Source organism: Gnatocerus cornutus, chromosome 7 (genome assembly GCF_029298725.1).
Source record: "Gnatocerus cornutus isolate USDA-ARS CGAHR chromosome 7, icGnaCorn1.1, whole genome shotgun sequence".
Lineage (NCBI taxonomy): Eukaryota > Metazoa > Arthropoda > Insecta > Coleoptera > Tenebrionidae > Gnatocerus > Gnatocerus cornutus.
Window position 1 is genome coordinate 19,278,893 of NC_142239.1, and position 25,895 is coordinate 19,304,787.

Below are 25,895 nucleotides of genomic sequence, written 5' to 3' on the forward strand. Positions count from 1 at the left end.
CCTTTAAAGTTTACTTAAATTTTATTAATCATTTTCAGCCGTCAAAGGCGCTTTTTGAAAATCGCGCTCGTTTTACTGTGTGTTGAAGGGACGTTGCTAGGTAACCATTCCATGGCAACCACCAAACAAACAAACAAACGCAGGCAAAATTTTTGAACCATTTTCCTTTTTCGAAGATGACTGAACCATCTCAGATGGATTTGCTCGAAGGTTCGTATCCTTTAAGGTTTACTTAAATTTGATTAAACAATTTCAGCGGTCAAAGGCTCGTTGCACAAAGACGGGCGATTGGAGAAGTTCAAAGCCGAGCTAAGGTCGGCTGTGATGTCAGTTCTGAATAAAAACACGCCTTCTGAAGAGCCCCCCAAAGTCCCCGAAGAAACGAAATTCATTAACGAACTCATCAGGGAATATCTGACTTGGAATGGATACTTGTATAGCGAGCAAATATTGGCAGCTGGTATGTTAGAGCAGTGAGGTCTTTAAATTGCAAATCGTTTTTAGAATGTGGACAGAACATGGAGCGGCTGAGTCGGGATATTTTGACTACGAAACTAGGAGTCTTGGATGACGCAAGAACTGCGAAAATCCCGCTTTTGTATTACATAGTGTCGGCTTTTCAAAATCACAAGTCTGAGGAAAGTTAGAACATTTATTAGAAAAATATAAAAGAATCTGTGGATACTAATCACTGTCTTCCTGCGAGTGTTGTCTCATGTAGTTTTCTATCTTATCCTGAGTCTCCTTATCAGCAACTAATTGAGTCATTTCAAGGTTTTTATTCCCACACCCTATATAAGGACACTTTGCTTTATTCTTCATGGCCTTAATATACTGTACTATAAACTGGCGCTCGTAAACGTGCCCACAAACTGTACTCTTAAAAGGCTCTTTTATAACTTTTTTACTGATGGGATCCACAGGTGGATTAAACGGATTGGAATAAAAAATAGAATCGTTCATCTCTTCATAGTCAGACTCCTCTGTTTGTTGCGTAACTTGGTCAACTTCTTCAACATCATTCTCTTTGGCCCCCATGAAAATCTCCTTCCAAATTTTATGTTCCTCGTAATTCCCAGTGAAGTCTCGTTTCCTCCCCAACTTCTCTTTGTACAACTCGTCGACATCCTTACTTAAATCAGCGTCGTTATCGTTGAAATAGTCGGCGACTTCTTCACAAGCTTCACTAGTTTGCGTCTTCATGGCTTCAGTAAGGCAGAAATCTTTTACAAGTTCTTTGAGCTGGTCAGTGGCGATGTCTTTGTCTGGGGGGTCTAAATGGGTGTCTATTAATCGTTTCCACGTCCCCACGGCACGGAGGCATTCTGAGAGCATGTTTTCTTCGCGGTGGCGATCGGCTTGAGATGTCATTGTTGCAGACAGACTGTAATTTTAAAATAAAGATTATTTTTCTGTAATTTGGAGTTTATTTATTTACTTTCGTTCGCGTATGACTCTGACAGCTTTTATTGGACGCGATCAGCTGTTTGAATTTTGTGTCTAACAATAGGACAGGAATTTTGACGTTTGTCGTAACTTGACAATGTTTTTACATCTCATACTTGACGCGGGAAATATAAATGTTTAATTTTCAATTTGGATTTTCTCGGAAAATCTTATAGGTAGTGAGGAACTGAGATCAGAAATGGATGCAGAAATGTTAAATGATGCTGTGTAAAAAGTTTCGTGTTGATCTGAAAACTTTTGTGTTTTTCGTCAAAAAAAGTTTAAAGGGGTTATTCATGGATTTTTGGCAATTTCGACAAAAAATAAAATCTTTTTAAAACTAACTTTTTTTATTAATTTGCACCTCAGGAACAAGAATCTGGTGTCGCTTTTTCGATCCGACGTTCCGTTAATTTTTTATTAATTTTTAAAGTTTTAGATTTTACATAATTTTTTTTGCCAACAATAAATGCAAAAAAATCAATTTAGATCAATCTGGACCTCAGAAAAGAGAATCTAAACTCAGATTAAACATTCACGCTTTGGTTATTCTTTTATTTAATATTTTAAACTATGTTGTCTAAAGATAGGACAGATCTCTAGACGTATGTCCGAACTTGACAATGCTTTGACAGCGACATATTTAACTTAAATTTTCTCAAAAAATCTTGTAGGTAGGAAAAAACTAAAACCAGAAATGGATTTAGGAGTGCCAATTGCTCCTGTGTGCAAAGTTTTGTAATTATCTAAAGACTTGCAATTTGATGTATTGTTGGTTGCCTATTACGTAAAGTATTTTGCTATTTTTTTAATTTAAAATGCCTTAAAACAGACTTTTTTTATCAATTTAGATCTGAGAAACAAAATTTTCTTACTTATTTTTAAATTAGACATTTTGGTAAATTTTTATTATTTTTTTAAATTTTTACTCTATATGACGCACGTCTCTTCTATCCCACACCACGTGCTTCTTATTCGTGACTTTCAAATTGGATTTTCTCCTAAACTATTGCAGTTAGAACGGAACCAACGGCAGAAATGGATTTAGAAGGGCCAAATTAAGCTAGATACAAAGTTTCGTGGCAATCAGACAACTTTCATATTTTGAGGCCAAAAAACACCAAAGACTATAGTCCATGAAATTCAAAATTGGGTCAAATTTTAAAATTACTTAAAAACTACTTTTTCTCATCAATTCGGACCTCAGAAACAAGAATCCGTTGACGGTTTTTCGATTGGGCGCTCCGTTAATTTTTTATCGATTTTTAAAGTTTTTACTTCATATGACGCACGTCACTTCCATCTCCCAACACGTGGTTGTCATTTGAGATTTTCAAATTAAATTTTCTCGAAAAATATTGGAGATAGAAACAAACGAATTGCAGAAATATATTTTGGAGTACCAAAGTGAGTCAGAAACGGACATTCGTGGTAATTTGAGTTTTCCCCCCTAATCTTTTGGTTTGAAACTGGGCTAAATTTAGCTAAGATTGTTATCAAGTTTGTTGAATAAGCACCACCTGTCGGAATACTGTTGAACTTTTTAGTTCACGCTGTTTGCCACCAGAGGGCTAATTTCGATTTAACACTTGGCTAAGTCATTTAGCTAAGATTTTCACCAGAATTTTGTCCAAAAATTCAAATTGAGCAATAAAAAACGTCTTGTAAGAAAATTTATTTTCCAAAGAGCCAACAGACAGTTGAGATTAGTATCGTACACTTTGCAACGATGTTAAGAGTGAAAACCTAATAAAATAAAATATAAAAACGATGGCGGCTGACAAACTGATCAACACAAAAGTGTAAAATAAAGTCAATAATAAGATTACAACAAACTATGTAAAATTTTCTTATTTAAGGCTGCTTATTTATAAAATTCACAGTCACAAATTCCCGCGTTCGCAAGTACACAGGAATAACACACCTCAACCCCAATTGACCTAGTCCAGAACTGTTATCTCTTCTTTGACAAAGAATTCTACAATTTCCTCTTCTACATTCTGCGGATCAGCATCTAATTCATCAGTGTCGATATCTGCAAAAATTGATTGTTAAATAACCAAGTAGTTGCCGTGACAACAATTGTTACATGTTTGTAAAACAACAGAATAATTAAACTGTTGGAAATCAAACATGTTTTAGTGTTCCCTGAGCGTATAACTCAACAAACTACGTTTCAGTCTGTCAGCAAAAAAATCAGGGCTCTACAAAAGTTATAAAATTTAACACTTACTATTTCTTAGTTCAAGTCTCCTCTGTTTATTTTCGTTATATTCCTTAATCCGTTTATTCCTGTATTCGTTAAACTCCTTCATTAAAGCGGCTCGTTTCTCAATAAGTTCCTTTGAAGCTTTGGACTGCCTCATCCTATCCTTACTCTCAAACTGAGGATAATACTTTTTGAGGTTCTTTTTGATTTCCTTTTGTTTCTCTTCAGAAAGAAGAGTCGGAAGACGCGGCCGCCACAACAACTGTGCGAACTTTTCCAAGTTGACTCGCTTCAAGATTTTTCCTTGGAACGACCAAATCCAATAGCCTGAAAACCGGGAATTATTAATCATTCGAAATTGGCGCTATTGGGTGAAAACTTACCAGTATCTACCTTGGTCTTCCAATACGAAACAGCAGTGGTCACATACCGCCCAGTAGGGTCCCATTCCACGTCCGACATTTGGAAATGATCTGTGGTGTTCATTACAAGAAATTCATGGGTGTCGACGAATTCAAGCGAGCCTCCGCCGTTGGATCCTAACCCAGCAAGGACAATGAATTGGCCTCCCGGTGACCAAAACAGATGGTTACAAGCTCTCTTCTCAAACTTCTTTAATAAAATGGGTGCTTGTCCCATTCTCACTTCATAAAAGCTCACATTTATGTTTGGAGATTCCCCGTGAATGACGGCGAACTTGGAACCCACAGGCTCCCAAGCAAACGCTTGGATCGGCTCTTTACTCTCCACACTGTCCACCGGAATCTGTTTCTCTCTCATGTGGAAAATCTCAAAGTTGCAGTACATCCCGGAATACTTAGTCTCGTTCTTTTCCTTACGTACTTTAGAATATCGATCGACTTTCACGCACAAATAGTCTCCGGATTTCTGCCAGTGAATTTTACAATCGGCGACATTAAACAAGTTCTTTTTTCTTATTTCGTTGCGATTGGGGATTTCGAGCAAGGTGACACTTGCAGGCACGTCTTTGTCTTCGGCCACCCAATAAGCAACGACATTGTCGGTTGGCGACCAATTAAAATCTCGAATTCCGCTGATCTTGATGGATTTTTTCTCCAAGAGACCGAACGATGGCGTTTCGTAGATGGAGAGGACGTCATTGCCCACACGACCGAAGTATTTGTCGTCGTGAGACCAACGGAAGATCGGCCATGAAGACGGGCCCTCGGGGTTGAAAGAGCGCTTTTCTTGACCGGTTCTACACAAAGTAGATTGAGTCGAAAATTTCACTCAAATTATCTCACCTAATATCCCAGATGATGATTCCTTTCTGGGTTGGATGATTGGGATCTCCTTGGGGCGAATACGTCACCAAGTACTTTTCACACGGCGAAAAGTCGATGAACTGTGCATTGGCATGTGCATATCGCTTGTACTGAGTAAATTTCTGTCCGACCCACAACGCAATTCCTTGTTTATGGAAAGTAGCTAAATAGGTACCAAGAGGGGACCACCTAATGTAGGCATGTGTCCAAGCCTGTTACACAAATAACAATAACTCTGCACTTGATTGATTTTTATACATACATGTCGCTCCTCTAGAAGTGACGGATCAGGTTGCGTATTTTGCCAAATTTGAACAGACTGTCCTTGACCCAGTACAACAGCAAATTGATCATAGGCGTCCGGTTCCAACAAATAATGGTGCAAATCTCCTTGTCCTTCATAAGGCAAAGGTTCCGGTGGTTCCCACTTATCAGGAATTGACTCGTATTTGTTAAAATCAGTAAATAAATTAACTTGGAAAGTGTGTTGTTTATCAAGCTTGAAGTTGTTGGTTAGCTTCACCGCCTCAGCAGCGTTCACTGGTGATGAATACTCCAAGAAAATGTAACCTTTCGTGTGCCCATTCTCATTCACTGGGTAATACTCGTTGACAATTGACCCAAACTTGACAAAAATCTTGTTAATAACAGATTTTAGTTTTTCAATGCGATCGGGACCAACTTGAGGAACACCATCGACAACGATCACACTTTCCACGCCATCGGTCTCCTTCGGTTTTTGCTTCAAAATATCCCCAAGGAGCTCTGAAAGAAAATCATCATAACCTCACTTTCACGCAGGCATATGTTAACATTATGAAGACACGTCCCAAGAAAACAAACGGATAATAACAACAAATACTGATAATCATCAAGGAGTGCTTCACCCTTGAGCAGTTTCTTCAAAATCGTCCAGCAAAGTCAGGGAAACAGCATGGTTATGGACGCACTTTGATACGATTTTCTGGAGAATTACCTTCATCGGTGATGTTATCAACGTATCCCTCGGGATCACTGAAGTTGGGTTCATCGTCGTTTGATGATAAATCGCTTTCGTTCTTCGTATTATTTCCGTTTAGGCTATTTTTGTCGTCCACTTTCTTTTTCGCCATTGCGACACGCATGAACACTCGGTCGGTAAAGAAGGTCGCGAACGTGTGGATTGATTAACCAGATTGACAAGGCGGCAAATATGAAATCCTCCATTTTCTAAAACGAGTGTATAATTGGTTGCCTATACGCCACATTTTTTTATCATGTAGTTATGTAGTTATTATACCTACTTGAAATTTGATTACGATCGTGCTTTGACCTTCTTAATAACAATTCAAGTTAATAAGTTCACGCATATTTAAGAGGAATTGTTTTATTTTTTTTCTTATTGAATCAAAAACGAGTCATACAACAGGTGTTGATAAATAATGTTATCCACGTCGGAATGAGCACCTTTTTCGCACCGGAAATCCTTAATATAACCCAAATAAAATATTCGATTGGCTCATTACGTGGCATTTGTTTTACATTTCCTTTTGTACGTGTCACCGATGGCTTTTCAACTTTCAAAATAATTAAAATTGCGTTTTATCGTGTCCGCAGAAACATTGCGTGTTTTCTGTTTTTCGAATAGACAGAACAAAACTTTAAACGATTAATTTGATCTGAACATGCAAAGGATTTAAAGACTTTTCTATCTTATGTATATCTACTTCAACAATCAGTTGGAATTTCAATTCCATTTACTAATAAAAAGATAAAAGAAGATTTTTTTACAAAGAATATGACTACATAAATGAGTGCATCAAAAACTTGTCAAATTGCCAAATCCAAAATAAATCATTTATAGTCACAATATCCTATTTTTACTTTTGCTCGAAATCTCGCACATTTCCACAGCAAATACAAATGACTAAATCATATGTCCGTTCACATGACTCGTAAACAAATCTTACTGAACTCACTGTCTGTGTAAACAATTCGATAAATTCCCATTTTAAAATCCACAATCGAAATATTCGAAAAACCGTTGAATTTCGCAATATTACATATTATATCCGCTTCGGTGCTAATTCCAAGAGTTTGGTAGACCCAAGGGGGTCCATTTCGGTATTCATTTCATTCATATTGATTAGATCTAATTCAGAATGTAAATAGCGGCAGAACGTTGCACATCTTTTGTTGTGGTTTGTGGGACGGCGGCGTTCGCACGATATTATAAATTTAGTTAGAGACAAGACAACGACGTTGGCTGTAGCGTACCGCCGCCACCAAATAGACCTACTTTGTTTTAAATGGTGCACGATATTACGATCAACTAGACAGGTAAATTTATATATTTTATTGTTTTCTGTTTTTTTTTACAGTTGGCATAACGTTAACTGATTACATCAAACTTTAATTGGAGACATTCCACGAAAATTATCGTTTTATGCAAATCATTCTGTACGATTCCAAGAACTAAATATTCTTAATTTTATTATGTTTCCATATAAATAAGCGTAACGTGGGCAAACTTTTCAACGGAATTTCAAAAACTGCGTTTTGAAACAAAAAAAATGCAACATTTCCATTGCTAATTGCAACAATCTAAATAATTATGTTTTCTAAGGTTAAATTAATTAGTACTTTGAAAAGAACTATTTTTACCACGTATTGTGTCGTGATAATTTAAATGAGACTAAATTGCTCCAGGATTGCTGACAAAGCATATTGTTTAATTATCGCTAAATTCAGATTAATAAAGAAATCAACATCACATGCTACGATGACGCAATTAAGATTTATTAGATTGAAATTAAGGACAATAATATTATGTATTCTTGTAGCGGCTGATAAAATTTGCATTATTTGCGTTCTTGAAGAGCCATAAAACCACGAAAGGTCACTGAATGTGCGAAATCAATTCAGTAAGTTTGTTAATTTTTGAATCAGACCAAATAAAAATAAATCAAAGAATATTTACTGTGTCGTGTTAGTACATCGTTTTATAGAGAATTTGATTACGATATCTAGGTTATTTAGATTGTTTATCTATGGATTAAGATAATGTTCGATAACTTTAGAACTGTTATGAAATAAAACTGATTTGTGGTAATCATCAAGTGAGTGATTTGTGAGCATCAAGACTTGAATTTTATAGGTGAGTTTAATAAATCCATATTTGGCTATTAGACCAATTAACATGCCCTAGAGATTAAATTTCCTGCAAAGAAAAGAGTAATTTTAATAAGTTAAAGATTCCTATTCTGTATCTCAAATACCTATAATAATTTATATGTTTTGCGTACAATATCGTTTGGCGTCCATAAAGAGACTCTTTATAGGACGTCGACCGTAAAAATAAAATTAAACGGCCTCTTGTCAGCGTCGAATAATTATTAAATAAATTCAAATTTACCTTGTAAGTTTCTTCATTTACCCTTCTGGACTTAAGAACAGTTTATCTATCGACGGTATTTCAGCTATTTCTTCCATTTTATGCACAATTTAAATTTTTTTCACTGCACTTCAAATGTAAACAAAGTTCGTTACCATGACACCAAAAACAGCACACTTTAAAACCGACACAAATTGTGATGCCATTCTTTTGAAAGAAAATCGTCGTCACTGCAATCGAAGATAAAGTCTTGTGTGTAATTCGTACACAATAAGATTCTTTCGACGCTATTCCAGCTACTTCTTTCATTTTATGCACAAATTAAGTCGTTTTTTCACTAGCACTTCAAATAAATAAGTTCGTTACCATGGCAACAAAAACAGCACACTTTAAAAATTGGCATTGTGTGACTTGCTCAGCCAATCACGCAATCGCATTTTTTAAATTTGGCGCCAATAAAAATTCTCTGCAATAGAAATAGTCCATCGACTATAATTTATTTATATAATTCTTCGATCGGAAGATTTGTAAGGCAGGTAGAGTCTGGAATATTCCGCATCTTCTAATAATAGAATTTAGCAACATTTTAGCTCGCTGGGGGTTTTAATTTATTATTAAATTATAAACTTTGAGAGCACGCGGCCCTTCAGATCTGTTTGAACACCAAAGTTAAGCGGACCATTAGGTGGGTGCATATCTTTAAAAACAGGAAAAAGAGAAAATGACGCAGAAACAACTTGTTGACAAAAGTAATTTTAACACGCTAACTAATCCGATTTTAATTTCAAATAACCATCACTGTGTTTCATTTCGTTTCGTTTCATTTTTCAGTGATAATGGGTATCATAAGCAGCACTTTAAACTACTACTGGACGCGGACAGACGATCCAGACTCCATCACAGGCTTAACATCCAGAGATAGATACGTCCTGCAGACTTCTTGGGCACCTGTAAAAAAAGATCTAACTGGAAATGGCGTCGTACTCCTTATTTTGTAAGTCAGTGTAAATATTCCAACACCACTACTAGATTTTTCCCAGATTTTTCGACAAGTTCCCCGAAGAAAAACTCCACTTTCCCTTCAAAGACGTCCCAAAGGAAGAATTGAGAACCAGTAAAAAATTCCAAGCGCATTGTAACAGCGTCATGGTAAGTGTGGACGCTTTGGTTGCCAATTTGGGCGATGGAGAACTTCTGGTGAATCTTCTGGAGAAAGTAGGGAAGAGCCATAAACGACATGGATTGAAACCCGCTTCTTTTGCTGTAAGTTTGACTTGATTGAATGTAGAAAAGTTGACGCGTTTTCTTTATAGCACCTCAAAACTACAATTTTGGAGCTCTTTGGCACTTTTATGAGTAACGAAGCGGTACAGACTTGGGATAAATTGTTGGGTGTGGCGTTTAGTGTTACCGACAAATATTTGTAGTTTTTGGGGGATGGATTGTATCGTACAGTTTTTTATTTAACCGTGACGTTATAATATTGTTTTAATAGATATCTATTACAGAATGTTTTTTTTTTGTTCAGACCTCATGCGAATTACATACAAGATTTTATCTTCAATTGCGTAGTCAAGACAATTTTCTGACATTTGAAATCAAAATTTGTGACTGTCTCAAAGTGGGCTGTTTTGGGTGCCATGGTTACGCTTTGTTTATTTGAAGTGCGAGTGAAAAAAATGACTTAAATTGTGCATAAAATGAAAAAATAGCTGTAAAATCGTCTTCAAAGCCTAATTATGTACGAATTACACACAATACTTTATCTCCAATTGTAGTGACAACGATTTTTTTTCAAAATAATGAGATTTGGCACAGAAATTTGTGTCGGTTTCAAAGTGTGCGTTTTTTGGTGTCATGGCAACGAACTTTGTTTACATTTGAAGTGCAGTGAAAAAAACTTAAATTGTGCATAAAATGGAAGAAATAGCTGGAATAGCGTCAAAAACGAAGAAATCTCTTCTTCTTACCAAGTCCAGAAGTGTGTATGAAGAAATGTAGGTACAACGCAGACAGAAGGTAAAATTGCATTTTAACATTAATTTATTTACACTTATTTTACACTGATAAGCTGCCGTTTTACTTTATCAGTACGCTACTTTACGGACGCTGAACGATATCGTAAAACATAGATTATTGTACAATTATAAATAAATTACGAAATTCAATTTGAGAGATCGCATAATTTTTTTTATTCAAATGTGTATATAGTTGGTTGCATACATGTGAGTATCGTTTTCATGTCTTTTAGTCCTCTTCCTCCATTCCATCTTTGCATACTTTGATTTTTAGAACAGTCAAAAATTGAAAAGACAAGTTTTTGGTACCGTCAACTTTATTCCATTTTTTTAATTCCATTTTTCTTATTCTGTTGAATAGGCGCAATATAAAATGTTTTTCTAGAAGTGACATTGCGAAATCTCACAGGAAGTTTGATTTATAAGTTTCAAGTGTAATTCTCATTTCCAATTAAAAATCTACAATCTACAATCTTATCATTAGCTTCAAAGTACAAACAACGCCCTAAATTATTTTAGTCACGTAGCCCTTTTTTTTCCTGAAATCAATTTTACTGCTTTTGTTGCACAAAATTATGCAATTCCTGTTATTAGATATTGTTTATTGCTTACACAACATGACGCAAAAATATTATTTGCATTGAAAAAAGCGACAATTGATCCCACCGTCTGGTTACAAAATTAACTGATACGGATAGTGATTGATTTAATTTAATGGAGAGTGGAAATAGCGACAGTCTTTGAGACATCGTTCGCTCAACTTACATATTAGACACTCGCAGAAATTCGTTTTATAATACTAAAAAGTAAGTGAAAGTTTCCAAGAAGTGTGAGCGATTAATTCACTAGAACTGCAATGTCCTTGGAAGTGCATCAAGTGTTAATTTTTATTGTTCTGTTCATTTAATTGCGAACGACGCATTTCACCGGACATTTCTTGGCATTGATATAAGAGGATATGAGTACAATTATTATATAATGAGTTAATGATTGTGTCAATATTTGCTTATCAAAAGTGCTAGGTAATATTCAAGATATTTCGTGGGACAATCATTGATTTTGTTCAGTCTGGTTAATTACAGCCTCTGAAGAGTGTCTTAAATTTTGAAATAAAGCACGTTCTAGTAATGGGCATCATCAACAGCACTTACTACTATTACTTGTACTACAAAACAAGAACAGACGACCCCGATCCCGCCACTAAATTAACATCAAGAGATATTTTCCTCGTGCAATCTTCATGGGCGCCCATTAAAAAAGATCTCACCGGATACGGAGTAAAACTTCTCATTTTGTAAGTCAATCTTCATCTTCAACCAACATCTAAAATTTCTTTCCAGTTTGTTTGAGAAATTTCCAGAAGAACAACAAAACTTCCCTTTTAAAGACATTCCACTGAAAGAACTCGGTAGCAGTAAAAAGTTCCATGCTCACTGTAGCAACGTTATGTACGCTGTCGATTCTATCATCGATAGTTTAAGCGACAGCGAACTTCTTGTAAATATCTTGCAGAAGATTGGTAGGAACCATCACAGGAATGAAGTGAAACCAATTTCTTTCTGGGTGAGTTAATCTTTGGATGAGAAATGGTAATAAAAGGTGATTTTAGCATGTCAAGGAGTGCATGTTGGAGTTTTTCAAACCTTTGATGAACCAGGAGACTCTCGATGCGTGGGACAAGGCGTTGCTGGCGGCTTTCGGTGTGGTTGGAGTGGAGCTGGATAAGAAGCATTAGTAATTGTTAATGATTTTAATAAAAGACATAAGCATTGTAGTATCATGGATGCACTTAAGTAAAACTTTATTAAGTACAAAACATCCGTTGACTTATCTAACTCACAGCATTGAACTTAAGTTATTTGGTATATTTACAGATGTCCTTTACATCCTTCAACTACTTTTTGGCTGAAATATGAACAGTAAACTCGTTAGCATTACTAGACAGAAACTCGATTTGATCGAATCTGACGAAGATGGTGACCGCTTCAATTTGTAACTACACTGCATTGTGGTGTCGTCGGCGTAAACAGTGAAGTTGGGAAACAAGACGATGTTCTCCTTCTGCAAAACACAAAAAAACAATGTACAACGTGAAGTACAAACAAAAGACTTACAATAGCAAGAGAGTCGTCGCGTTTCCGACAAAACGTCAAGTGAAGACCCGTATAGAAATACTTCTCCATGTTTCTAGTGATTGAAGTTTCGTTGTACGGAATGTGCTCTAAATGATCCATGAAAGTTTTATTCTTAAACTCGTCAGGTTCTTGAATGATCAACTTGTCGAACATGCTTTGGCTACCATTAGTTTCACCTTCAATGGTATAATCTTTGGCATTCTGCAGAGCTATGATTGCTCGTCTGTTGGCTTCTGGCGACATTTCATCGCCTGGTTTGTAACGGAAAAGGGGCTTCGTGGGAGTGGAAGGAGAAACCGTGTGCGTTGTTTCCGAACTGTTGAAAAAACAATCAATGGTAAAAACACGATTGCAGATTACTTACTCTCCGTGCAAGAAAATCTTTTCGATTTGCTCCATACTCTTGCCGTAGAACTTCTTCACTCCTAGAGTCTCAAAGAAGTACTTAATTGGAGACATGGAGAAACATCCAGAGAGTTCAGTTCGCGGGTAGTGAAGAACGAAGGCTAAACACATTTCTTCCTTAGTTGAGTAGCCACCAAACGTCGGTTTACTCCGCCGAAGAGTGGAGTACGTGCACTCGGTGACCAGACCATCACCTGGTAAGATGATGACGTCTTGAGACAGAGCTCGGGATTGTTGGTAGTTGAAATCGTAGTGGTCATCCTACAAGAGATTATTTAGACGTGTTGCGAGTAAAACTGAGCTAAACTCACTTTAGCCAAAGGAGGCAATTCCTTCCCTCCTCGAAGATGTCGCAGTTTCATCTTCTTCCCGGCAAGATGCGAGTGTAACATCACCGAAACCACATGAATCCCATCCTTCGGAAACGTCACCTTGGTACAGTCAGTGGTGCAATACCCCGCAGTTTTATACTCCCGTTGAAACGGAGGAACGAAATGCAAAGTCGATAACGCAATCCCTGTTGTTAGAATTCCTCCTTCGTTCTCGCGGATCTCGCTGGTGTAGTGGAGACGCAGACCGGAAGTATCGCGCGATTGTTTCATGGAGGGGTTGTCGAAGTGGATTTCCAACATGTAGAAGGTCCTTCGGCCACCGAGCGGAAGTCCGACGTGTTTGGGGAAGTTCTCTCCTTTCGAACCGATCGCCCATGCAACGAGGGGAGTCATGCATTTCTCCCATTCTGGAGGCATGTCGGGGCCGTAGCACAAATCTCCTTCTTGTTGGGAGTAGTGCTCCCATTTCGCGTAATCAGTTTCTTCCAGCTCACATTCGTGGAGGATCATATGGTGGACAAAAGACGTGTGATTTGAGCCGATTAAAGGTTCGAACCCAATAATATGGTGTTTGTTTTGTAATGTGGGAGCTTTGAAGATTTTGCACCAGTACATGGTGTTCATATTGTTAACAACCTGCATCTGGAAAGACGAAGTAAGCTCAGGTTATTAGAGAATTTCCATGACAAAGGCGTCCACCTTAAAACGTGGATTTTTGATTCAGAGAATAACACAAAGTGGATTTTCATTGAGTTATCTCGAACGTGACCAGAACATTCATCCGAGTTTTGTCGTGCGTAGGCAACCAGTAATACTTTGAAGGTAATAAATTTTCACAATGCGCCGTGCGACCGCTACAATAGACCGTCTGCATCTCTATTCATAGCGCCCCCGTCTATTTTGATAATGTCTTTTTATGTATAAACCACAATAAATATCTATTCAATGGGAAAGTTATAGAGCTAATCTCTGGAAGAGCGCCAAGCTCGTGCCCATAAATTTTCGCGATTTTTACATTTAAACTTACATTTCTCAGCGTCACATCCCAGTGACGAATATTCCCGCCTCCAGCCTTCGGTATTGGAGGTGGACCCAGCAAATGAAGACTCTGAGCTCCTCTTTTATCTCCGTGGTAAATCATCTCCGCTCCTGATGGAGGATCAATATCGTGAAAGGCCCAAATCACCACAACGGTGTCGCCCTAGAACAATTTTTTAACATTTCGTATTGGTAAAATTAAGAAAATCGCACTGTTAAAACGTAATCGTTGGGATCACAAGTGTCCAGAACCCTCCTAAACTCGATAACTGTGTGGGTATCATTTTGGCTTCCGCTCATAAGAGTATAATTGTCAATTTCGTCTTTAATAGGGACGTTTCCTTGAGAAGGGGGCACCCCATGACAGTCCTGCAACCAAAAGCAAAAAATTAGATTGGTGGGAATGTCGACAAGTTCTTTCCGCCTCTAAAATAATTACCGGATGTCAAGGACAGGAAGTTGTGGAGTGATCTTCATGTTAATAAAGACCCGATTATCTCAGAAGCTCAACTATTAATGGCGTTGTTAACGGTAATTAAATCCGAACATTTCAACTCGGCGAGAAAAATTTTAAGTTTGAACGTAGAATGTGGAGACATTTTCGATTTTATTTCTTCAGCGACCCACTTCTTCGCTCTTGTAGGCATAAAAATTTAATCCAGTAAGCAAGTACATGTCTTTTTTGCAATAAAACAAAATACACCTTTATCAATTTGAAGCGCCGAGCGTTTTATTCGAAGAGACGATTTGCATAAACTTTACGTGGATATTTTTTCCACGTTGTATGGAGACTAAGAATAACCAGTTTTGATAAAAAATCAATTTCCAGGATGTTGTAATTGGCGATTATCATCCATTTAAATGAGATAGCTGAGGACTCGGACAGAAAACAGTTTTTTTTTCAGTGAGAAATGTGACATAAGAAATGTAATGTCAATTTTATTTCCGCATGAAAACTGAAAATTTGTCTTTCACCGCCAGCCATAAAATTTAACACCTCCAATGCGGTCGCAAAATTCAGTTTTTGGACTGTAAAATTGAGCAAACACAGGTTTTAAATTCATGCTCTAAATGCCATTCCCAGTGGGATATTCATAATTAATGTGTGGGAGTCGGAAAATTTATGACAGAAATTCCAAAGTTGGCCAAAACAAATTTCCCGATGAAAATGGTAAAATAACTGTTGCAAAAAAAATCAAAACAATTAAATCCGACGACTTCCATTTAAATTGCAACTCGACTGACCCAAACAGCTATTTATATGACAAGAGACAGAAATGATTCGTTTTACCACTACACGTCGTGTAACAAATTTTAAAGCACGAACCTAAGTTTATAAAACGAGCGGCAAAGCCACAAGTTTTATAACAGGTGAGTGCCTTAATGACATGAACGAGATTTTTATTCTATTTTTCCTAATTTGTTCTTGTAACAAACTATTTTCGCTAATCCCACATTCGTTTTTTATAATAGTTTTGTTTCCATAGCAACATGAGAATCCTTAAAATACAAATTAGAAAAAAACACTTCTGCCTCGAATTGTATACAAGATTTTTTCCAATTAAGTAATAAATTGTGTGTTTGGTAGTTTTCCAAAAAAATTGACTTCAATTTTAATCGTAGTAGTCCGTTGTTACGACAACAGGCGTTGCTATGTACAAGTTTGTGAAAAAAACAAAATACGTGTTTGCCAATTTCAGTGTTTTCACTAATTAAAAGTGCTTGTAAAGCGTTATAAACTCACAAATTTTACAACTAGATCAGAAAAATCAAATTGTATCATTTTCGTTGACATTTAACGTGAGATATTTCGCGCATTGCATCCAGTCTGGATCTTTGTAAAACTGGAATTTGAGCGCTCTCGGGAATGTCCGCGGCAAAAAATGAGTGATTTTGCGGTTCTTTCCTCCAAGGTGGATTCATAAAGCAGCGGAACTATTGAAAACTGTGGTTTTATTATTTTCCACTACATTGACCGCGATATATGTACTTATTTTTTGATACATTGACGTTGTTTCAAATCTACTGTTGTTGTTAATTAACAGCAGCTGCAAGTATGTTGTTGACCCGTGGCGAAAATGACGAGACAGGTGCTTAGAACGAAACCGAATTCTAATTCTGGGACAATTAATCAAGATCTAGTTTTTTAGCGTCTGGTGTAAAAAATTTAAACACCAACCGAAATTCTACATTCCTGCATTGTGTATTAACACAGTTGCATAATTTTCGATAATTCGTCCCCCTACTGTATTAAGCGACTCTAATTGCACTTTGGCTGCATTCAGCGCAACATTATCGATATTCTCGGTAAATGTCGCAACTTGTGATGAATTTACATCTAATAAGAAGCGACCTTTCTTAGTAAATGCTAAGAATAATTAAACCCCGACATAACAAGAGCGTAATTAAAGTGGAACGCAACGAAAAAAACGCTATTTTTACAGAGAAAATGCGATTAACTCGTTCAGAACGGGAACACAGCCACTTCCCGCCATTGTGTCTTTCGTTGATCACAAAAGAACAGTACTGCTAGTCGTACTTGGTTGAATTACTCTTACCCAAAGATGAGGTCTGAGCGTCTGATCATCCACCCAAGCCATCACAATATCCGCGTGTTCTTTCCCCCCGTCAGGACTAAACCCGATCGCGATGTATCCTTTGGTCCTCGCTTCGACCCTGAAAAGGATCTCCCGATGGCGCGGCTGCCACCGTAAGACAACATCCCCGACAGCGTCCAACGTCTCCGAATGTGTCCATTGACTCAGAACGTCTCGTTTCGTTCGTTTTTGATGGAATTTCGTTGGTTTTTCGCTCATCCTGTTTACGTCATCTACATGTTTAACGTATTCGTCCAAGAGGTCTGGAATGGTGGAGGCATGGATTGAGATGACGAATGAAATTAATAGGAAATGGTTGATGATGAGAACCATTTTCGAGTCTGGAACAAGAGTGTTATTAAGATTTACATTTTTATTAGCGAGATTAAGGTGGTTAATGAGGATCACGGTAAATTGCTTTATTCTTCATTGCCGGCTTTGTTTATGGGAGCTAATAAAAGATGATGTGGGACTAATGGAAGGGAAATTGGGTGTGAAGTGGAAAGAGTGAGGGAACAATAAAATTCACTATTTAAATAAAACGAAGATCTGCAATTAATTGGTTGTTATTGAACGATTTGTTTCAAGCTCGGTTTTGTGTTAGTTTTCCGGCAACTGCTCAAGTGCTTGTTTAATTGATTTGAGCGCGCTTTCAATTACATCACAATTAAGAAGCTAACAACAACAAACTGATTTTAATTTTAATCGCTAAATAAAAATTCAGTCAATTAGAGATTTTACCGTCTCGAAATTCCTGAAACACCTATAGAGAATAAGCCGCAACAAAACAATGTGATTGTCCTGAAGTGAACGATGCGTACAGAAATTCCTCAAAATTATTCTTGTCACTCCAATGAGTCATGAATAGAATTGATCAAATTTAACATATTTGCAGCCGTAACGACTTTTCTCATACAATTCTTTACCTTATTCCTTTTATTCCATTATAATATAATTTATCCAAATGTCGCCACTGATTATTTTCGGTCCATTTTACACAAAACAAACAACTACACTGACACTAGTGAGTAAAAAAACACTTTTTTAAATTGTACCTTTGGTACTCGAAACGGGGCACATCCTGCGTTGAAAAACTGGCAATGAATGTGTGCATGTGGTACGATGGTAGTCTGGTTGACTGCCGGTGCCTTGGGCAGCGACTACCTAGCGATGGGTTCTTTCCGGAGCACGTCGTTTGCACCACTCTTATTCCACACGTAAAATAAATCGGAGGAAATTTTTATTCGCGGACATTTTTTCTTACTTAAAAAAATAATTTAAAAAATTATAAAAATCAAGTTACCTTAGACTTTTGGTAAAACGAATTTTCTTCGGAACTGAATTTTTTTTCTTGCATTTTAAGTTAACTGGAAGAGCTGAGACTTAATGTAGAAATTATCAAAGTAAAATTCTAGTCAAATTTGAAACGTAGAAATTAAACTTTTGGCATTAGAATCGCGTCAACTTCATGTTTAGGGTGTTTAGTTTTCGCCAACCTAAAGCTAACAAAAACCTAAAACTCAAATTGAATTAAATAAAACTTACCAAACTAAGAATCCTAGTAATGAAGAACTTTACATTATCCTGTGTAAATTTTCGACAATTTTTGGGCGTAAATCAGGCTTTCAATTCTTTAACAAAAAACTGAAAGTAGCGAATTTTGAGGTTATCATGTCAATGTTGGCAGCATCAACATCTCGCTTTAATTAATAATTAATTGAAGATTTGTTGTAAAAGAGACATTTAAATGAGAATTCAACAAGTTTTGGTTAACTTACACGGGACGATTAACTTCTACGCACCGCAGTTGCATCAAGACCAAACACTCATGCTGCCAACTGTTACTAATGAAAATTACCAAGGGCTGCTGTTAATTTTACTTTTTAATGAGTAGACCGATCGTAATAAGCTTTACAATTCATTTCTCCTGAAGAAAATATACAGTTTCATAAAGGAGCAACTTTAGAAATCAGCAGAGATAAGTTAAACTCCTGTAGTGAATACATACCAAATTTTATTAATAGATGGCGCTACATCCACAATGTTACGATTATTAATAATCGGCAAATATGATGATAAATACAACAAAGGTTTAATAAAATACTGCTAATCTGCTCCTACAGTAAAGTGACAATTTGAGAAAAAAAAATTAAGGTCGTGTAACGCGCTCTGCCGAACAACCAATCGCAGAGCCGCATTTGAAATTTGGCGGCAAGAAAAAATTTCTGCAAATAGCCCGTAGTACAGTCAAAAAAAGCAAATAAAAACAGGCAACGCGGTGCCTCAAGCGCGCTTCCTCTCTCGTGGTGCAAACAACCGTCCAATCCACCCATATCCGTTTTATTCACTCGGAGGTTGCTCGCCGTTTTCAAGGTTTTCGGCGCCTGTTTATTACAATAAAACCAAGTCATTGATAACAGCCACGATTCCAATTAAGGGAACGTTTTAAGGCTAGGTCAGGGCGCATTTCCCTCCAGCAAGCGCTTGGAATGAACAGATTTTCGTCTCGTAATTTCACATACGAGTTGAGTTTGTAATTATTTTATCACAGGGCGACCGCCGTTTTCTTTACCACCATCTGCCGTGTTAAATAACAAAGAGGTTCCGGTGGAACAGATGTTTGGGCACGTGGCACGACTGAGAGAAGGGGAAATGAAACATGGGAAACAGATGGATCTAGACTAACAGAGCGTTCGGGGAAAATATTGTTGGAATACGTGGAAGACGAGGAGATAAAATTTCAGTCATTGATAAAATGTCAGCAACACGAAAGTTACGAAAGTGGCTTGAATGTGATCACAACTTTTTAATAAAAACTGCTGCTTTTGTGCCAAAAAGCGTTCCCATGACCCATCAGTCCTAAAAACAGCTTAACTTGACTCAATTCTATCAAAAGGATTCCGGTCACTGCCATCACGAACACAATAAAGTCTGGAAAATTTGCGAAGGGTTCGTTCTCACGACGAGTTCTCATACCTGTGACTAACTCACTCGAATAAAAACGAAAGGGGGCTCGTTGTTGCATTACCGTTACTCACCCTTGCTGATTAGGGTCGTGAAAAACGGACTTGATTCGATTTTCCCATCAGATCGAAACTAATTTTGCTTGCATTCAAAGATGTTGGATTAGTTCGGGAGACTGGGCAAATTTCCCATGGGAACTCGTGAATAGGAAGTGCATGTTTTGACGAATTTTGGCCGAAATTATTAAATGGATGCAACGGGGCTCTTACCTGAGCTTACGCAAAACTGCAAGAATAGAAAGAATGTGAGGAATTTGCCCCTAAAGGAGTCTTTGTGCGAAAGTGTTTTGTTAGACATTGAGGGAACAAGCGACGACGTTGAAAACTTCCAATAAAATTAAAGCCCTCATCGCCATGTTGCAACACTGCGCATTTCCGGTCAGCTACCGGAAACTGCATCACAACCGTGCAGATTATCCACTAATGAGCTAATTAAAACTCGCTTGAATTAATCTGAATACAAACTTGGTGGTTAATCTCGCTTTGATGGAATTTTTAACATACGAAAATTTTCTTCTTCATTATTTATGGGTTTGACCAAGTCGTTTCCAGCGAAGCATGGCGTTCCAGCAGGTGCAATCCCATTTATACACCTGTCTTGAAGCGCTTGGTTAAACTATTTCAAGAATAATCAACAAAGACAAATTTCGTCTTTGGATCGATGCAGGTGAAGCGTGGTTTATGCCGCGATAACATGGAATTACTTCTTGTACGTGCAGCCGTATGTGTAATTTCCTGGGGCTTCCGAACCATTACGACTGCGACTATAAAAACACTGAGGTAAAATTGTTTTATTTACACAGTAACAAGATTATTAGGCCTAGACTCAAGACTCTAACATCAAGAGTGGACTTCTTTGTAGCCCCCGTTAAATAATACACCGGAAATCCCACAACCGTACGGTTTTCAACACCATATCCGTGTCTCCCGACAGTTCTTCGAATAAACTCGACTCCTTGGTCAACTCTGCCAAACACCGACGGAAAATCTTGATGTTTCTGACAATCAGCACCGAAAGACACCAATCCGACCACCACATCCTTTAGTACCAAAACGGGACAGCCGGAATCGCCCCTACATGGGCGCTCTGTACCAAACGAACTCCCACAAATCATCGCCGAAGACACCACATCCTCCCAGAGGACCTTCTTGCAATCAGAAGCACCCAACAAACGCATCGTTAAACAGAACGGTACCATCATTGCATTGAACGATTTGTTGGGAGTCCACATCATCACCGTTGCGTTGAAACTACCATTTTGGGTGAAGTGTGAAGTTAGCTCGGGTCCGGCAAAATTTGCAAAATTTGAGATTGGAAAGTCGCCACTTAAGAGTAGGAGACTCATGTCGTTTTCCAGAGTCTTGTGGTCGTACAGGTCGTGGATGAAAATGTCTCTAATTGTCACTGTTTCGTAGGAGTTTCCCTTAATGTTCAAGTTGGAGGGGTTCTGGCGTTTGTAGACACAGTGAGCTGCTGTTAACACCCATCGGATGTGTAAGAGAGAACCGCCGCAGAAATGGTGCCCCCGGAATCTAAGACTGATGACAAAGGGGTGCGGGCCATCGCAAGACGCAAGAATTTGGTGGACGATTAGAAAAAACAACACTGCATTATAGTCGCTGTCATTTTGACGTTTTTTATTGAGTTTGATCCAACTCTTTGAGCTTTTGAAAAATCCACTCTCTTTCATATCTACTGCGTAATACAGTTTTTCTTGAGACTCCCATAAAAATGTGCTCTTTGAAGCCGAAACTTACTTACGTTGGGAGTCTATAATGTTTGTTTGTTTGATAGAGATCTCCATAAAATATCCGACTGTAGTGGATTACACTGAATCATCGTTTTTAATAAAATTACTTGTCTTGAGTGGAAAAATCGTAAAGAGGCATTACATCGGATATAGATTTTCCATTTTCTGGAGGAGAAACTCTTAATATAATCGGATTATCTTTTAGAAGAGTGGACGCTAAGCTTGTATTATTTCTGCGGAAACCAGGAGAAAAAACAATACTTTTCCTGCAGAGAATTTTTTTGTAGGCGCCAAATTTTAAATTTTTCTGTGAAATGTCATTGTTTTTTGTAGGAGCCAGGAATTCGGGGGAAAAAAACAAAACTATTTTGACACTTTGGACGTTTCAACGACAGTTCAATTTATATTTATTAAATCGCATCCTCGGGGAAAAAACAATTGCTTGTTTATTAGTTACCAGAATTTTCAGTGTGTACGAAGTTTGTAGCGTTAAATTGTGTGGTTTAAACGAGGAAGTGCCCTCCGAAATTGAAAAAGCCGTGCTAAGGGCTACTAAGGGCGAAGGTTATCGTCCCAAGAAATCCAAAGTCTTAACAAGGGAAGAAGTAGATGTCGTTATGTGTGAAGCTCGAAGCTGATTACGGTAACTACGCAGCAGACTCATGATTTTATCAAAAGTATTTAATCTCTTTAGCTAAAAGTGCTATTTTTAGTTGCTTAAATAACGTTCAAAATAGCAACTTTTAGCACGGCTCGTACAAAAAGGTTTTTAGAGACTTATTATAGGCAACCCACTATATAAATGCGTAATTGAAATCTAACCGAGAAGAAAACATTTCAATTTGTTTCAGTGCGGTTTTTTAAACGCGAAATTCTAGTAGAGACCCCACAAAAATATCTTTGATTGTTGACGTAATAAGAGAGTCAAGTTTCCCTTCGAAATGACTCCACTTTCCAGTTCAAAATAGCATTCATTATTGCAAATTTTACGACAGAAAGAATATTTAAAAATTGGAGAACTGAGCTCAAGATGTATTATTACGTTTCATATTGCACAATTAAATTACAGAATTTAATATGCTCTCAAAAAAAACGACATTATTAAATAATAATCCAAGAATGGATTTTTTTAGTAATTATCTCCGTAGATTTCCAGCGTTACTTTCACGTAATTAAATCGAGGATTAAAAGTCCATGTTTGGTCATAAAAACTAAACTCGAGATTTTTATTTGATAAGACTTAAATTCATTTTAAAAGATCATAAGATTTCTTATGGAAGTTCAATTCAATCTCCGCAGTCATCTATTATTGCAGGTAAGCTGGAACTAGGTTTGCAGTGAAGTTAGTCAAGCTTAAATCTTGAAGAGGAAATTTAATCCCACATGTCGCGTCTGGATCGAGACTTTTTCCAAGAGAGTACAACTATTCGTTTCATGCTGAGCTGTTTGATTTGTTGTGTTGAAAATATAATTTCCTCTGGTGGAATTGTAATCTGTTAGAGCTGCAACTAATACACAAAGTTGCAATTTCTGAGCTTTGAGAAAAAATGGTGGATGCGCCGGGCCACGTCAATAATTTTCTAATAAACAAAACATCTTTACATTTCCTCCTGTTTTTTATGTCGCGACTGTGGAAGCATTACTAACGAAACTATCAACAAAGCGACTCGCAAACTGGATATTCGCATTGTCTCTCCTTTAGTTAATGTACCCTAAACATCGGACCATTAAACAAAAACAAAACATGCCACTACTAGAAAACATTTTATTCCTTAATTTTAACATCAAATATATTTTATATGCAGATAACAGTCAATCTTTTAAGTGTAATGTTTCCCTTAGCTTAACACAAATTATATACATTCATTCATCACCTCACAGCTCCGTTGCAAAACAAAAGGTCGATTCTGCACTTCTCCGGTTGAAAACATCGCAACTTCCTGTGCTGTTTTTAGATCAATATCATAACTGCTTACATTTTACTGCAGACATGACCATTGTTGGTGCCCAGAAGCGTGATGGACGTTTCTTGTCCGATTGTGCCGTCTTTACGTTTGATGGAGACGCCGCGACTTTTTCGGCTACAAACCGACGATTGGTTGCGACGTGTCGGGACGTAAGACATTGTCGTCGCTTGATGCTGGCCTTGGCATGTGCTGCAGCGGGATTTCTTAGGCTTCATGCAGAGGAGATAGCTGAAATAAAAGAAGACAGTCTTATCTCTCCAGGCGTTGCCAAAAACTAAATTAATTTTTATTTCTAGTTGTCATGTAATGTTGTAGATCATGGATGGTTAAAGTCGGCTTTACAAAGATTGTTGTGTTGTCATAGTGAATTTAACTATCTTGAAAATTATTTATAATGTCACACGTTTTGTATTTTTGGCTCCAAAATTTTGCACTTTGGTGGAGTTAATAAGCAACTCAAAAATTGCAATTTCTCCAAATTTGAATGCCATAGCACTGAAATTAACAAAGTTACGAATTTTAGTGTGGAAAGTTGGACCTTCTTGGTTTTGTTCGAAAATTAAAATTCTAAAATCTGTATTCTTTGCTCCAAAATTTTGTACTTTGGTGGAGTCAATAAGCAACTCAAAAATAGCAATCTGTTCAAATTTAAACGCCATAGCACTAAAATTAGCAAAGTTACGAATTTTATAGTAAAATGTTGGATTTTTTTGGTACAGTTCAAAAATAAAAATTTCTAAAATCTGTATTTTTGGCTCTAAAATTTTGTACTTTGGTGGAGTCAATAAGCAGCTTAAAAATAGCAGTCTGTCCAAATTTGTACGCCGTAGCACTGAAATTAGCAAAGTAACGAATTTTAGTATAAAATGATGATTTCTTTTAGTTCAGTATGAAAATGAAAATTTCTAAAATCTGATGTTTTAGTTACGGTTTTGTGTCCAAGTTTATGATTTTCAGGTTTCAAATAACATCAAGATCAGTTTTATTTTCAAAGCTTGCTTTGATCCATGTTTGAGCTCACCTACAAATTTCAGTCAAAAAATCTAAACCCACATTTGTAACGAGCGGCAAATTTCACTGCCATTTCATAGCCACCCTTGAAGCTAGAATCATTTATAAACACCTTGTATAAACGAAATTGAAAACCATTGTTTCTTGTGGTTTTCACGAAAAATTTCCACACTTAATGTTCTTCGGTGGTGTAAACAGTGCGCGTTGGGATAACATGACCTAATTTTCTGGCAATCAATTAGCTGTGTTTAGATAACTAAAATATGGGTTTTTGACTCTTGGCTGTTTTTGTTTTCTGACATTAACTCATTAGTTTCTACGTCGCATTTACATTCTAATGCGAGAAAAAATTCAGTTTTTTTTTAAGGATGATTGGATTAAATTCAAGACAACCTATTGTGCAATTCAGGGAAAAACATCCATGACAAGCAACAGAGGAAGTCTGAAAAAACTTGAGTCAAAGTTGTGGAAATTATTTCCTGCATTCGTGCTTTTCAATTAGTTTTGAAATTTTCCTTTATTCAAAGTTGTGGAGTTTTTTCTTCATCCTTAGATAAATGGTTTCGGAGTCGAGCTGTTTATAAAAGTTGCTCCCAAACCGTAATTTTATTTTTCGTTTTTTACGGTGCAACATATCACCATTGGGGTAATTTCTTTTAACATAAATAGCCGAACGAAATGGGAAACGTCATGACCGGGTGTGTTGGAACTTTACAGTTATTGATTTGAAATAAACAGGGTCATTGCAAAAATGTTTTAATCTGAGAAATAGGGTAGTTTCAGGTGGAAATTGCAGACTAGCCAAAAGCGCGATTTTCAACAAGCTAGCTAATTTTAATCTAAATGACCCGATAAATTTAGAGCTTCCAAAAAGTTAGATCCAAAGACTGCAAATTTTCTTCTCATGATTTGCACTGCTTTGATTGCAATTAATTAAAAGTGTGTCAAGTATGCGCGTAAAGATTTATCTTCATTGGGTATTATTTAATGTTTAATGTCAGTTTAATTGTTTTCGTGTTTACGAATCGTAAACCTCGCTGGCTTTAAATTTGTTAAAATGTTTAGATTTTGCTCAGCATTATGTAAAACGACAGATTGGATCGCCTTTTGATGACAGGGTAAATTGGCATTTTACACTGCCGCTCCATAAAAAATCCTGCAATCTGTGCGTTCCGGTTTCCCCCATTTTTATTTTAGATAAGAAATCATTTAATGAGCCGATAACCGGTGTTCCCTGTCACTGCAATAACCATAATGTGAACACAAAGTGCATAAATGGTTCCCTCGAGGCAAATTGCATGACA

The 25,895-nt window shown here is 37.1% G+C and overlaps 8 protein-coding genes across 20 annotated transcripts in view; 3 read left to right on the forward strand and 5 right to left on the reverse strand.

Annotated features, from left to right (window-relative positions):
• Positions 1-58: 58 nt before the first annotated feature.
• On the forward strand, positions 59-778 carry LOC148172157 (centrosomal protein 20-like). Its single transcript, XM_088041070.1, has 3 exons — positions 59-210; positions 257-460; positions 505-778. Exons 1-3 carry the CDS (start codon positions 177-179, stop codon positions 645-647), a joined length of 381 nt encoding a protein of 126 aa, XP_087897196.1. The 5' UTR covers positions 59-176; the 3' UTR covers positions 648-778.
• On the reverse strand, positions 640-1,520 carry LOC148172158 (uncharacterized). Its single transcript, XM_088041069.1, has 2 exons — positions 1,439-1,520; positions 640-1,384 (listed from the first exon to the last, which is right to left on the reverse strand). Exon 2 carries the CDS (start codon positions 1,369-1,371, stop codon positions 685-687), a length of 687 nt encoding a protein of 228 aa, XP_087897195.1. The 5' UTR covers positions 1,372-1,384; positions 1,439-1,520; the 3' UTR covers positions 640-684.
• A 1,586-nt stretch (positions 1,521-3,106) lies between these two features.
• Positions 3,107-6,116, reverse strand: eIF3b (eukaryotic translation initiation factor 3 subunit b). Its single transcript, XM_088041567.1, has 6 exons — positions 5,918-6,116; positions 5,204-5,706; positions 4,921-5,153; positions 4,039-4,874; positions 3,680-3,982; positions 3,107-3,481 (listed from the first exon to the last, which is right to left on the reverse strand). The coding sequence occupies exons 1-6, from the start codon at positions 6,063-6,065 to the stop codon at positions 3,387-3,389; spliced, it is 2,118 nt and encodes a 705-aa protein (XP_087897693.1). The 5' UTR covers positions 6,066-6,116; the 3' UTR covers positions 3,107-3,386.
• A 1,051-nt stretch (positions 6,117-7,167) lies between these two features.
• Positions 7,168-12,148, forward strand: LOC148172160 (globin-like). Of its 8 annotated transcripts, none has more exons than XM_088040520.1 (4): positions 7,168-7,260; positions 11,458-11,626; positions 11,673-11,895; positions 11,942-12,148. In XM_088040520.1, the coding sequence occupies exons 2-4, from the start codon at positions 11,460-11,462 to the stop codon at positions 12,065-12,067; spliced, it is 516 nt and encodes a 171-aa protein (XP_087896646.1). In that variant the 5' UTR covers positions 7,168-7,260; positions 11,458-11,459; the 3' UTR covers positions 12,068-12,148. The 8 variants fall into 8 exon arrangements, with proteins under 8 accessions (XP_087896646.1, XP_087896647.1, XP_087896641.1 ...); XM_088040521.1 differs by lacking the exon at positions 7,168-7,260 and adding an exon at positions 7,985-8,077; XM_088040515.1 differs by lacking the exon at positions 7,168-7,260 and adding an exon at positions 10,962-11,138 and having other exon boundaries at positions 11,400-11,626.
• Positions 7,169-9,824, forward strand: LOC148172161 (cytoglobin-1-like). Of its 2 annotated transcripts, none has more exons than XM_088040523.1 (4): positions 7,169-7,260; positions 9,146-9,308; positions 9,355-9,577; positions 9,628-9,824. In XM_088040523.1, the coding sequence occupies exons 2-4, from the start codon at positions 9,151-9,153 to the stop codon at positions 9,739-9,741; spliced, it is 495 nt and encodes a 164-aa protein (XP_087896649.1). In that variant the 5' UTR covers positions 7,169-7,260; positions 9,146-9,150; the 3' UTR covers positions 9,742-9,824. The 2 variants fall into 2 exon arrangements, with proteins under 2 accessions (XP_087896649.1, XP_087896650.1); XM_088040524.1 differs by lacking the exon at positions 7,169-7,260 and adding an exon at positions 7,986-8,077.
• Positions 12,100-18,692, reverse strand: LOC148172162 (MOXD1 homolog 1). Of its 4 annotated transcripts, none has more exons than XM_088040512.1 (9): positions 18,618-18,692; positions 18,385-18,470; positions 16,801-17,180; positions 14,456-14,611; positions 14,232-14,405; positions 13,184-13,846; positions 12,832-13,133; positions 12,447-12,783; positions 12,100-12,393 (listed from the first exon to the last, which is right to left on the reverse strand). In XM_088040512.1, the coding sequence occupies exons 3-9, from the start codon at positions 17,170-17,172 to the stop codon at positions 12,223-12,225; spliced, it is 2,175 nt and encodes a 724-aa protein (XP_087896638.1). In that variant the 5' UTR covers positions 17,173-17,180; positions 18,385-18,470; positions 18,618-18,692; the 3' UTR covers positions 12,100-12,222. The 4 variants fall into 4 exon arrangements, with proteins under 4 accessions (XP_087896638.1, XP_087896637.1, XP_087896640.1 ...); XM_088040511.1 differs by having other exon boundaries at positions 18,385-18,539; positions 18,618-18,650; XM_088040514.1 differs by lacking the exon at positions 18,385-18,470 and having other exon boundaries at positions 18,618-18,674.
• A 1,870-nt stretch (positions 18,693-20,562) lies between these two features.
• Positions 20,563-21,553, reverse strand: LOC148172163 (trypsin-1-like). The gene is made up of 2 exons (XM_088042410.1): positions 20,670-21,553; positions 20,563-20,626 (listed from the first exon to the last, which is right to left on the reverse strand). The coding sequence occupies exons 1-2, from the start codon at positions 21,551-21,553 to the stop codon at positions 20,563-20,565; spliced, it is 948 nt and encodes a 315-aa protein (XP_087898536.1).
• A 1,858-nt stretch (positions 21,554-23,411) lies between these two features.
• The window catches only part of CCHa1-R (CCHamide-1 receptor), a 36,539-nt gene continuing 34,055 nt past the window's right edge, over positions 23,412-25,895 (reverse strand). For both annotated transcript variants that reach the window (XM_088041426.1, XM_088041425.1), the window contains exon 6: positions 23,412-23,808. In XM_088041426.1, the coding sequence (XP_087897552.1) occupies positions 23,586-23,808 (223 nt within the window). In that variant the 3' untranslated portion in view covers positions 23,412-23,585. The remainder of the gene's footprint in view (positions 23,809-25,895) is intronic.

Excerpts from the sequence above, each read along its gene's own strand:
- LOC148172157 (XM_088041070.1), top strand. The coding sequence starts at position 177 with ATGACTGAACCATCTCAGATGGATTTGCTCGAAG. Across the intron at positions 211-256 it reads TCAGATGGATTTGCTCGAAG|CGGTCAAAGGCTCGTTGCAC; the intron begins GTTCGTATCCTT and ends AAACAATTTCAG. Across the intron at positions 461-504 it reads CGAGCAAATATTGGCAGCTG|AATGTGGACAGAACATGGAG; the intron begins GTATGTTAGAGC and ends AATCGTTTTTAG.
- LOC148172158 (XM_088041069.1), bottom strand. The coding sequence starts at position 1,371 with ATGACATCTCAAGCCGATCGCCACCGCGAAGAAAACATGCTCTCAGAA.
- eIF3b (XM_088041567.1), bottom strand. The coding sequence starts at position 6,065 with ATGCGTGTCGCAATGGCGAAAAAGAAAGTGGACGACAAAAATAGCCTA. Across the intron at positions 5,154-5,203 it reads CACTTCTAGAGGAGCGACAT|GCTTGGACACATGCCTACAT; the intron begins GTATGTATAAAA and ends TTTGTGTAACAG. Across the intron at positions 3,482-3,679 it reads GAGACTTGAACTAAGAAATA|ATATCGACACTGATGAATTA; the intron begins GTAAGTGTTAAA and ends CAATTTTTGCAG.
- LOC148172161 (XM_088040523.1), top strand. The coding sequence starts at position 9,151 with ATGGGTATCATAAGCAGCACTTTAAACTACTACTGGACGCGGACAGAC. Across the intron at positions 9,309-9,354 it reads GGCGTCGTACTCCTTATTTT|ATTTTTCGACAAGTTCCCCG; the intron begins GTAAGTCAGTGT and ends GATTTTTCCCAG. Across the intron at positions 9,578-9,627 it reads TGAAACCCGCTTCTTTTGCT|CACCTCAAAACTACAATTTT; the intron begins GTAAGTTTGACT and ends TTTTCTTTATAG.
- LOC148172160 (XM_088040520.1), top strand. The coding sequence starts at position 11,460 with ATGGGCATCATCAACAGCACTTACTACTATTACTTGTACTACAAAACA. Across the intron at positions 11,627-11,672 it reads GGAGTAAAACTTCTCATTTT|TTTGTTTGAGAAATTTCCAG; the intron begins GTAAGTCAATCT and ends ATTTCTTTCCAG. Across the intron at positions 11,896-11,941 it reads TGAAACCAATTTCTTTCTGG|CATGTCAAGGAGTGCATGTT; the intron begins GTGAGTTAATCT and ends AGGTGATTTTAG.
- LOC148172162 (XM_088040512.1), bottom strand. The coding sequence starts at position 17,172 with ATGGTTCTCATCATCAACCATTTCCTATTAATTTCATTCGTCATCTCA. Across the intron at positions 14,406-14,455 it reads CCAACGATTACGTTTTAACA|GGCGACACCGTTGTGGTGAT; the intron begins GTGCGATTTTCT and ends AAATTGTTCTAG. Across the intron at positions 13,847-14,231 it reads GGGATGTGACGCTGAGAAAT|ATGCAGGTTGTTAACAATAT; the intron begins GTAAGTTTAAAT and ends TCGTCTTTCCAG.
- LOC148172163 (XM_088042410.1), bottom strand. The coding sequence starts at position 21,553 with ATGAAAGAGAGTGGATTTTTCAAAAGCTCAAAGAGTTGGATCAAACTC. Across the intron at positions 20,627-20,669 it reads AGTCTAGGCCTAATAATCTT|TCGCAGTCGTAATGGTTCGG; the intron begins GTTACTGTGTAA and ends GTGTTTTTATAG.